At 36.3% G+C, this 12,573-nt stretch overlaps 1 protein-coding gene across 1 annotated transcript in view; it reads left to right on the forward strand.

Moving 5' to 3' along the window:
- Positions 1-12,573, forward strand: part of Adgrg4 (adhesion G protein-coupled receptor G4) — a 133,644-nt gene that overhangs the window by 54,019 nt on the left and 67,052 nt on the right. Inside the window, 2 exon segments of the mRNA XM_010642650.1 lie at positions 2,528-2,744; positions 4,088-4,250. Of these exon segments, the coding sequence (XP_010640952.1) occupies positions 2,528-2,744; positions 4,088-4,250 (380 nt within the window).

Below are 12,573 nucleotides of genomic sequence, written 5' to 3' on the forward strand. Positions count from 1 at the left end.
ATATATATATTTAAATTTTTTAATAATGGCTTTGTTTAACATCCAGCTCACAAAATTCCCTGAGATTTTTAACTGATTGTCATCAACTGCTACAAGTTGGCTTTAGTATATCACACACCAGATCCAGCACACCGCTGAGCCTAAGGCACTGGGAGAAGTCATATGTAGAAGGTGCAGGCCCCAGCCCTAACTGACCAGCACATAGTCAATATCAACTGCCAGCCATGTCAGTGCAACAGTTTTTTTTTTTTTTTTTTTTTCACAGCACTGGGGATGCAACCAAGAGCCTTGTGCATACTAGGCAAGCACTCTACCACTGAGCTATATCCCCAGTGCCCAGTGCTCCATTTTTGAACTTCCAGCCAGGTCTGGCCTTCAGGTGTGTCCAGCTGAGGTTGCCATCTGAATGCAACTGCGGGAGAAATTCCCCATGAAGACTGGTCAGTTGAGCCTACTCAATACACTGAACTGTGAGCAATAATAGTTTATTGTTGTCTAAGGTATAAGCTTTGAGGTGATTTATTATGCAGCAATAGGTAACTAGAACATTACCTCACAGAAATTGCTCAGTAAATAACAGATATTGTTTTGATTATTACAATTATTGACCAGTTAATTGTAACAGTAGTTCAAGCAATGAGGATCTATTCATTTTACTGCCAATAAAGGAAGATTCCTTTTATTGCTTCCCTTGGGGGCCTAGAATTTCTACATAATGAATATAATTTATCCCGAATTTCCCTTAAAAAGTATGTGCAACATCTGTAATTACTTTCCACAGTATAGTTAGTGTCCCATGGGCCTGTTGTTTATTTTCTTTCTGCCACAGCAGGGAGGGCATGAAGTGAGGTCGCACCACTGAAATCCAAAGAATCATGACTAGGCAGCTCTGCTATTCCATTTTCAACAAAGCTTGAGCAGTTTAATAAGAGCAGTAGAAAGATTCACGGATGAGTTCACTACTCTTTTTTTCCATCCCTAGTCTTACCGTTTTCCTGTTTTCTTTAACTGGCCAGAGGGTAGATATTAACAGGGAAAAAATACTACTTTAGAAACAATTACAGATTTAGTCAGTCTCTCCCCTTCGTCCCATCTCCTCAGGGAGAGCCTCGTCTTGCTTACTGAGCTCCTATCTAAGACATTGCTGGGCAGGATGGGGTAGCGGATGAGAGAGGGATTGAGAGGACCTCAGTTAAGATTGCTTAATTTACACTGAGGAGGGCAGAATTGTGTGTAGAAAAAAAATGAATAAAATAAGAAAATAAAGGGATAAAGGGAGGCTTTGAGGGCTTTGCAGGCTTTGAGGGGATACAGTTGGGGGTGAGCTGAGGTAGGAAAGAGATGAGGAGATGCTACTGACAGTGATAGGGAGGGAGGGTGGTGGAGCGAGGGAGGGAGAGACAGAGAGATTTATGCAAAATTATTTTTTCCTCAAATCTATCTACTCATCACCTCTATTAACTGTGTCATGAATGTAATTTCTCTTCAAAAGTTTCCTTATTAACAGACTGTATTTTTCAATTGTTTCCCTTTTCATTTTGCTTACTGGACTTGAATTTAACTGCTTTAAGTAGGAAAATACCACAAGGAAACTATGAATGATATGGGTTACATTGAACTAAAATCTAATTTACATTATAATAGTTTAATAAGACTCTTAGCTTTAAACATGAGAGGGGTGAGTCAAACAATGATTTTAAAAGGCATTTATGGAGCAGTTAAAGACTGAATATTTGAGGTTTATGAATGCTATTGCTAATTTTCCATCTTCATTTTAATTTAAATAGGATTGTGGTTAAGACTAATGTCCTTTCTTTAAAAGATGGTAGTACTGTATTTATAGATGAAATAATATGTCTTGGATTTGCTTTAAAATAATTTGGGGTTAGAGCAAAGGTGGGTGAAATAGAAGCTAAAGTAATATTGCCTTTTATTGCCACTTGTTGAAGTTGGGTGATTCATGAGGTACACGGGGTTCATTATACTATTCTTTCTACTTTTGTGGATGCCTCAAAATTTCCATAATAAAAAGTGAAGAAAAAAGTGGGCGAATTAATTCCTATTGTTCTTACTGTCTAGAACATCTAAATTAATTGCTTTTTATTATGTGGTCCATATTTGCTTTTTTCCTGTGGGTTGATGGTTTTTGACAGGAGATTATAATCATCACCCTTCACTGTGAAAACATAGGGTGTGTGTTTGCTGATATTTGAGTACAGGTGGAATCTACTTAACCCAATTCTAAACAGCCTTAACTTAATTTCAAGGTAATTCTTCAGTGACTAAAAGATTTCCCTGGTGTATTTCACAAAGGGTTTAATGAGTAAAAACTTGACTTAGAGCTGCCTTCTGGGACTACATGTACTGTAGAAGTTGAGGTCCAGTGTTTTCCTTCTGTAAACTGTGTTATCTTGACATGTATTCCCATTTCAGACCTTTCACTTTTTAAAGGGAAGGAAGCAGACCAGCATGGCCCCGAACTAAGGATAGTTATACAACTTGTACATTGCCCACTCTGTTTTCCTAGAGAATGCAGATGATGTTGCTGAGCACATTTTAAATTTGATAAATGAATCTCCACTGCTGGATGAAGAAGAGACCAGGATTATTGTTTCTAAAGTAGCAGAGATTTCAAAGTGTGATGAGATAAGTATGAACCTAACCCAGATTATATTACAAATAATCAGCACCGCTTCAGAAAAGCAAACTGATTCTACCTCCAATCTGCATCAAGTAAGCAATGAGTAAGTACTGATACTTTGGGAAAAGAAATTATTTCATAAAATTTAAGTTGTATGTGATTACTCCCTTAGCATAACAGTTTTCACCAACTGTAAAGGTCAAGTAGCCATACAGTGGGCCCTTGACTTATGAACTCACTCTATTCCTGAGGGCTGGTCGTAATGAAGCCAACACAGCTGAGATCTAGATGTTTACCCAGATACATGCTATAGATAACAAGAGGCAGATGATTCTATGTCAGGCTAGTTGTAACTTGAGGACCCACTGTACATTGGAATGCTGGTTTGTACAGGGTAATGGGATCATTTTACTCCAATCCTGTTGTGAAAGAATGCATTCACACTTGAGTTGTATCCTAGTGAGAATGACTTTTCAGATAAAATAGTTCTCCCAAGCCAAACCTGCAACCTATTTCCCCAAACTTGGTGCTTCCCGAGTTCTGCATTTCTATAAAGTGAACCTGAGCACTGCTGATGGAAAACCTCAGGAATCTTACTAGTTACCTCTCTCTAGCTCATAGCCAACCAACAACCATCTATTGCTCTCTAACTCCTCCCCTCCAGTTCCAGCCTCATTTTTCTCTATTGGCCATCTTCAGTGACCTCTGGACTGATCTCTCTGCCTCTACTCTTGCTTCTCTATTGTCCATCTTCTACATAGCAGCCAGAGTGCTCTTTTAATGTATATAAAAGATCATGGCATTCTCTTGCTGTTACAACCTTGGGGTGGTATTCTATTGCACATCTAGTGAAATCAGAACTCTTTTCTTTTTTTTTTTTTTTTTTTTTATTTTTTTTTTTCGGTATTGGTGATCCAGCTCAGGGCTTTTGCACTGAGCTATATGCCCAGCCCTTTTTTATTCTTTATTTTCAGACAGGGTCTCCCTAAATTACTAAACTGCCTAGGCTGAACTTGAACTTACAATCCTCCTACCTTAGCCTCTCAGAGTGCTGGGACTGCAGGCATGCACCATCGTGCCAGTCTTAGAACTTCTTATAAGGTCTGTGAGGCCTTGAAGGATCTAGCTTTCCAAACAATAATTTCATTAAATCTTCAAAACCATCTTTTGAGATGTGTGCCAGCATTACCTTCCACTTGTCAGGTGAGGAAACCAAAGCTCAGGGAGGCCACTGTATTTTCCCACACAGTTAAAAATGAGAGGCACTAAGACATTGGCCTAGGCCAATCTCCTTCTAAGCCAACTGTCTTATCTAATGATTCCTGAACTACAAAAGGACAAGGCTTACGATGAAAAGCAAAGTCTTTCAGCTAGGAAATCCTGTTAGGAGAATGGGCTTTACAGGAACAAGGAGTCAGCCTCTTCTTCACCTGTTGCTTCTGGCAGAATTCTGAGGATAATCGAGCGCGCTGGCCACAAGATGGAGTTTTCTGGGAAGACAGCAAATCTGACAGTGTCCGGGCTGGCTTTGGCTGTGCTACGGATGGGCCGAAGTTTTGAAGGCATGGCCTTCAGCATTCACTCCTTCGAGGATGGCACAGCCCCAGAGGTGAGTGAGGATAAAAAGCAGCCATCACTGACTCACCGATGTGCCTTTGAGGATGGCGAGAGGATGCTCCTCGGGTGTTTGTCCTTAGGGGACCTCATAAAAACGCAAATGTCCCCAGGAAGAGTCATGTAACTCTTAGCAGGCGAACATCTCCATTGGAATGGTGGCTGGTGGCTATGAGATGTGCAACCATGCCACGTTTGGCCTTGCAACCTGAAATCATTTCCAATGTCATTTTAATACTTGCTGTCATCTGGAGCACTTATTATATGTTGGGTGTTGTGCTGCTGTGTCCTTTGTACTGATAAGGAAATACAGAAGTTAAGTAATTTGTCCAAGGACACACTGCCTAATGGCTAAGCCAGAATTCAAACCTATGTTTGGCTGGCTTTAAAGTTGTAGCTCAGAATGCTTAACACAAAGCAATGATAAATGTCTGAGGGGATAGATATGTGAATTATCCTGATTTGTTTATTATACAATTTCACAATATACCCCATAAACATGTACACTTACTATATCTCAATTATAAGAAGAATTCTCAACCTTTCCCACTGTCACACCATCTCAGACTTTAGCAGATCATAGGCTACCAACATTGATCAATTTGGGAGTCCAGAGTCTTTTTTAAAGTTATCGGTATGTTTTAGATATACACTCTGGTCATAGGGAATTTGTACCTGCACACAATATGTCTTGATTCTTCATTTTTTCCCATTCCTCTCCCCTCCCCTCAACCCCTCCTCCCCTCCATATTTACAAAAGCTTTGTTGCCATCTTTTCCTTGTACTCTCTTATTTTTTCTTTTCCCTTCCTTCCTTTCTCTCTGCCCCTTCCCACTTCCCCTTTCCGTTTGAACATTTCCTCCCTATCACAAAAGGAAGATTCACAAAATTCATTGTACAGAGTCTTTTTATGACTAAAAAGTTATAAAATTTACATATGGGAAAATGCACAAATCCTAACTCTATACATTCTATGTTTTGTGAAATGCATGCATCTTTACAACCCCAAACTTTATAAAGATAAGGAATAGCTCCACTACCTCTGAAAACTCCCTCAGCTCCCTCAGGCAGTCCCTTAAACTACTACCGCCAGGGCCATCATGCTTCTGATATTTTCGATCATATCTTTTACCCCTTCTAGAACTTTATAAAAATAGAATCATATAATATGTATTGTTTTATGTAATACTTCTTTTATGTAGCACTGTGGGTTTTTGGATACATCCTTTTGTTTTCATAACTTATTCTTTTCATTGCTGAATAATATTCCATGCATCACATATTGTTTGTCTGTTCTCTTGTTGATGGACGTTTGAGTTTGTTTCTCAGTTTTATCTATTATGAATAATGCTGCTACAAACATTTGTGTAAAAGTCTCAGGCAAACATATCTTTTTGTATGTCTTGGACAAATACCCAGACCTGAGATGAATGACCCGTAGGATATATATCTAATAGAAGCTGCTGTCATATTGTTCCCTATAGTGGCTACTGATACGGAATAATTTTTTATGTTGGTATTAGCCATTGATTTATCTTCTTGAGTGAATCAGCTGCTAAAATTTTTTTATTTGTTTTTAAATTGGCTTGTTTTCTTCTTATTGAGTTGTAAGCATTCTTTTTATATTCTAGATGCAAGTCATTTATCAGATATGTGTTTTGAAAATCTTTTCTCTGCAGTCTGCCTTTTCATTTTCTCAGTGATATCTTTTGATAGGCAGAAGATTTTAGATTTCATGAGGTCTATTTTATGCTTTTTCTCTTATGAGTAACCATACATAGCTTGTGTAAAAATACCTTTGTCTACCAGAAAGCCATTAAGCTGTTCTCCTATGCTCTGCTTTAAAGGCTTTTTGATTTTAGCTTTTATGTTTAGGATGATAATCCTAATTAATTGAATTAATTTTTGTACATGGCATGAGATAGACTTTAAGGGTCATTTTGTTGCACGTGGATTTCTAGATTTTCCAGAACCCTACATATTGAAGACTTTTTTTTCCCATTGCCTTGCTTTGGTACTCTTGACAATCAGTGACAGTAACTTTAAAACTTAAAATAGTTGTATAATGTATGTCTGTTTCTAAGCTTTCTCTGCTGTTTTGTTTATTTTTTGTAAATTCTTCTGTCATTACTACACTGTCTTGGTGCTGAAGTCTTGAAGTTAGGTAGTGTGAGCCTTTCAACTTATTCTTTCAAGATCGCTTCAGCTATTCGAAGCCTTTTTATGTCCATATAAATTTTTGCATCTGCTTATCAATTTGTGCAGAAATTTTGCTGAGATTGTGATCAGGATTGAAGTTATTGATCAATTTTGGGAGAATTTCTTTCTTAGCAATATTGAGTCTTCTCATCCAGTAACATTTATTGTGTCTGTTTACATCCTTCTCAGCAGTGTTTCATAGTTGGAGAGATATTGTATATATTTTTATAAATTTATTCCCAACTACTTTATATTTTTGGATGCTGTTGCGAATGGAATAGTTTTTATATTTGATTTTCCAGCCCCCTTTCCCCAAAATAAGACCTACTTGGAAACTAATCAGCTTTAAAAACTAGACAAAAAAATGTCAGCCCCAGTGGGCCTATCCTCAGCCCCACTGCTGTTCTCTGGCTCAGTGGCTACTAAGGCAAGTAAGGCAAGGACAAGCTTACTAGGGCTGGCATTTTTGATATCTAGTTTGCATGGCTGATTGTTTTCTAGCTAGGTCTTATTTGGGAGAAAACACAAAATTATTTGTTGCTAGCATGTGCAAATAAAATTGATTGTATATAAAATACACAACATATATTTGAGTGAGCATGACTATTCCAAACATCCAAAATCCAAAATGCTTTGTAGTTTTGGATTTTGGAGCATTTCAGATTTCATATTTTTGAATTAGGGATGGTTGACTAATGGAGTCTTTGCAAATATTCCAAAGTCTTAAAGACTTCTTTTTCCAGGCATTTTGGATAAGGGCTAGTCAACTTATATATCCTATGCACATGATAGATTCACTTACTCATTTTAGAAGCTGTTTCACGAATCCCTTAGGAATTTATATAAGCCGCTATCATCTAACAATAGAGAATTTTACGTCTTTCTTACTGATCTTTATTTTTATTTTTTGGCCTTATATTGATGTCTAATACTTTCCGTAAGATGTTGAACAGAAGTGGTTAAAGTGGGCATCCTTGTCTGACTCTTGATTTTACATGAACAATACTAGCAATTTGTCATTACTGTGTTAGCCATATTATTTTTAAGAAATCTTTAATTGGAGGAAGTTACCTTGTTGTTTTCGTCATTTTGTTTTGTTTGAAATAGCTTTCACTAAGTTTCCTGGGCTGGCCCTGAACTCCTGGGCTTCTGCAATTCTCATACCTCAGCTTCTAGAGTAACTGGGATTTCAGGCACATGCTCCTGTATCTTCTGTTTCTAGTTGCTGAAAATTTTTGTTTTGAACTGTTGAACTTTGTCAACTGATTTTTCGCTATCTCTTGAAATAATCACGTATCTTTCCACTTTAAATGAAAACACCTTACATTTCTGTAAGAAACTATCGGCCATAGCATGTTATAATTTTTGTATTGCTATTTTCAACGTGTTTAAATGTTATTAAGTAGTTTTGCCCTTCTGTCCATGAAGCATATCGGTCTTCAATATTCTTTGTCATTTCTTTGTCAGACTTCAGATTAAGATTTTGCTGACTTTATAAAAATGAGTTAGAAAATAGTCCTGCCTCTACTTTCAGAAAGAGTCTGTGTAACATCGATGCTATTTCTTCATTTAATGCTTGATAGGGTTCATTAGGAGATCCTCTGGGTCTGGAATTTCTTTATGGGAGAGCTAATCAATTTATTAAATGAATATTGTGGCATTCCATTTTTCTAATTCCTCTTGTATCTGTTTTGGTTAGTTGTATTTTTCTAAAACTTTATTTCATCCATATCAAGCTTGTTGATGGTTGGTTCATATATTTTAAGTTTGTAAAAAAATCTATAGGAGTTTTAACACGAGGTAGCAAACTTATTCCCTAAAGGGCAGATGTAAATATTTGAGACACAGATGTCTGCGTGCTGTCCATTCTTGTGTTTGTGTTTGTGTTTTTGTTTCTGTTTCTTCTTCCCCTAGTTCTCCTTTGCACAACCTTTAAAAGAAAAGATGTAAAATCCATTCTTACCTCAGGGCAATACAAAAACAAGCCTTGAGTAGGATTTGGTCTGCTGACTAGTTTTGTCCACCTCTGATCTATACGATAACTCCTCTTTCATTCCTGATATCGATCAATTCTTTGCTTGTTTTTCCTTGGTCAGTATAGCAAGGGATTTTTCAATTTTATTGATTCTTTCCAAGAACCAAATTTTGGCCGTGTTAATTTTCTCTACTGCTTATTTTCTACTTTGTTGATATGTAATCTTATCTTTCATTTTCCATCCTTTTACTTCCTTTGGGATTATGTTTTTCTTTATCTAGCTTCTTAATGTGCTCCATAGGCCATTGATTTAGACCTTTCTACTTTTCTAATATTATCACAAGAAACTGTGAATATCGCTCTAAGCACTGCTTTAGCAATAGTACTCAAAGTTTTATATTTCGTATTTTCATTAGCTATCACTTCAAAATATTTGTCTTCTTTAAGGCACAAGTTATTTAAAAGTGTGTTGTTAAAATCCAAAAAAATTGTGAATATCTTATTATAATTGATTTATTGCTTATTGTAGTTTGGTCACAAAATGTACAGTACCTCATATAATTTTAGCCTGTTTATATTTATTGAAACCTGTCTTATGATCCACTGTATGAGCTATTGAAAGTGTGCTCATGATAGCTGTTTTATGTGTTGTTATAATTATTAATTAAGTCAAGGTGGCTGATAGTGCTATTCAGGTCATCTGGGTCTTTACTGATTTTTACCTGGCTGTCTCCTAGTTCAGAGGACTGCTAAAATCTCTCACTTTGATTGCTATATTCTCATTCTCCTTTAGGCCTTTCATAATTTGTCTTGTTTCTTTTGAGGTTCTTTTACTATGTGCATAAACATTTATAATGTCATGTCTTTCTAATCTGAACTCCTATCCTAATCTATTTGTTACTATGAAATATCCCTCTTTATCTGCAACAATACTTTGTCTTATAGACTATTTTCTCTAATTTAAATCTAGCCCTCCCAACTGCTTTATGATTACTGTTTAAATATATCTGCTATTTTATAATTACTTGTGTAGCTTCATATTTAAAGCACAGTTCTTATAGATAGCATGTTGTTTGTGTTTCACCTTTTAGCCATACTAATAATATTTACCTTCAATTTGAGTGCATAGTCGAATAAAGCTTAAATGATTTGGGTAGACTCAGGACCACCATCTTATTTAACTTGTTTCTATCCCTCTGGTTTTTCCTTTTCTGTTCCTCCTGTCCTGCTGCTTTACTTTAATATTTTTGCTTTACTTTAATATTTGTTACAATAATATTTTACTTTTTTACAGATCCTTTCATTATGTCTATTCATATTGTTTTTAATGCTTACTGTAAAGATTATTGTATAAATCCTCATATTTTCATGGTCTTCTCAGAATTAATATTTCGCTGCTCCATACGAAATGTAGAAATTCTGAATGATAAATATCCATTTACACCCCTTCTTATTTAGGCTATAATTGTCATATTTTTAATCTAAGAAGATCATAAATCCCACAACTCAATGATATAATCAATGCTTTAAATGTACTATGTAATTTTTTAAAATTGAGAGGAAAATAGTCTTTTCTATTTACCTAGGTACTTATCATTTCTGATGCTCTCCATTCTTTCTTTCATCCGATATCATTTCCATTTAGCTTCAAGAACTTCAGTGACCAATTTGTTTTATATTTAAGTCTGATAATGAATTTTCTTAGTTTTATATCCCTGAAAATATCTTTAGCTTTTCTTTATTCTTAAAGGATATTTTTGCTCACTATAAAATTATACATTGGCTGCACCCTACCACCACCACCGTTGTTTTGAAAATTTTCTACTCTTATCCGTTCTCCATGTTTTCTGGTGTGAAATGAGTATTCCTTTGAATTTTGGTTTTTCTGTGTGTGGTATGTAATATGTCATTTTTCTCCAACTGCTTTTAGTATTTTCTTTGATTTACTGCTGGTTGACTATGACATGCCTAAGCATGTTGTTCTTTGTATTTAATCTCGTTTGGGGTTTGCTGAGTTTCTTGAACTTGTAATATGTGCATGTCCACCATTATTTCATCAAATACTATTTCTTCTCCATTCTGTCTCCTCACCCTTGTTGAGACTCCAATTTCATGTATATAACTTTTTAACATGCCCCACCAGTCCTTGAGACTGTTCATACTGTTAATTATTTTATTTTATACTCTGCTGGTGAAATTATTTCTACTAATTTACCTTCAAATTTGCTGACATTTGTCACTGTCATGTTGCTGTTTAACCCATCCAATGCAATTTTTAAAATCCAATATTGTATTTGAAGTTCTAGAATTTTTTGCCTTATCTTCCTTCTCTTTTGCTTTGTCCTTCTCTTTCTTCTCCTCTCCCCCTCCTTCTCCTCCCTCTCCTCCTCCTCCTCCTCCTTTTTAGGGTTTCTGTTTCTCCATTCCTATTTCTTCACTTTGCATTAATGGCAAGTGTGTTTTCTCCAAAATATCCGAGTATAGTTATGCTAGCTTCTTTAAAATACTTGACTGCTAATTCTAACATCTGAGTCATCTCTGATCTTTATCGATTGTCTTCACTTCAAAATGTGTCAGAATTTTTTTTCTTTCTTCACATATCAAGTGATTTTGGATTATGTTCTGGACATTGTGAATTTTATATTGTGGGGACTCAATTTTACTATATTTCTCTGAAGACTATTGATTTTTATTCTACTAGGCAGTAAACTTGGCTGGAATCAAACTGTAAAGTCCATTTCCTGGGTGGCAGTTAAAATCTCAGTTAAGTTCTTTTGTTCTTAGTTTGGGTCTGTACTATACATACATGGTAGGTCAGGCAGGTATTTGTGCAGAGCTTATACTTAGAATTTGGGTTCTCCCTCTCTAGTTCTCTCCACTCCACTTGTCCTTACCCTCTCCTTCCAGTACCTGTGGTTCTCTGACCTTAATTTTCTGATTCTTTACACAAGAAAGGCTGTAGATTTTCCTTTAGAGTTTAGATGTCCTTCATGGCATAGTTTCAGCCTAGCATTAGACTAACAGTTATAAAACAGGTGAATCCCCTTTGATGTTTTGTTGCTCTAAATGTCTACTCTTCTGAAGAATCTGTCCACTTTCATTCATTTTCCAGTGCCTTCAAGTCATTGTTAATTCATATTACTGTTATGGGCAGGGAGGTCAAATTATTCAAGAGCTACTTAGGGGTACTTGAAGCAGATATTGACTTCCCATTGTATTTTGTCTACATATGGGGTTTTCTGTGATAAACATTGGTGGATAAACCAACCAACCAACCAACCGCACTTACATTTTTTTTCAGCTTTAATTGAGTTTATTGGTACATTTTAGGGATACAATACAGTTACATTCATTGTTGGGATCTTATACCTCTACATAACAAGTCTTGGTTCTCATTTTTCCCCTTGTCCCTGCCCTCCCTTCACCCCTCCTCCCTCCCACTTTACAAACACTTCATTTCCATTTCTTCATTTTCTCATTTTTTTCTTTTCCCTTATTACCCATCCCCTACCCATCCCACCTTCCCTACACCTTTAGCCCTTTTCTTCCCATTTCACAATGTCAGTTATCTCACTAGGATCTTATGTGTTATTGCAGTTTATTCACACCAGAGAAACTATTCGGTATTTACACATGTGTGACTTATTTATTTCACTTAGGAGTATATCTTCAATATGTATTCATTTTCCTATGAATGAATCTATTTTCTCGTTCTTTATGGCTGAGTAATATTCCATTTTATAGAAAAACCACATCTTCTTTATCCAGTTTCCAACGGATGGGCAAATGGGCTGTTTCCAAGTTTTAGCTCTTACAAACTGTGCCGCTATAAACATGGGTGTGCATACATCACTGTGATATGATTCTTTTAGTTCTTTTGGAAAGATACTCAGCAGAGGGATGGTTGGGTCAAATGGAACCTCTAGTCCCAGCTCTTTGAGGTAGCTCCATATTCATTTCCACAGTGGTTACACCATTCTGCACTCCCACCAACAATGGAAAAGGTTCCTTTCTCCCCACAACCCCCCCAACATTTGTTATTGTGTGATTTCTTGATAGCAGCCATTCTTTGTGGGGTGAGGTGAAATCTCAGTGTTGTTTTCATCTGCTTCTCTCGAATGACCAGTGATGTGCAGCATTTTTT

The sequence above is a fragment of the Fukomys damarensis genome, unplaced genomic scaffold, assembly GCF_012274545.1.
Source record: "Fukomys damarensis isolate Sample0158 unplaced genomic scaffold, DMR_v1.0_HiC HiC_scaffold_39, whole genome shotgun sequence".
NCBI classification, from domain to species: Eukaryota; Metazoa; Chordata; class Mammalia; order Rodentia; family Bathyergidae; genus Fukomys; species Fukomys damarensis.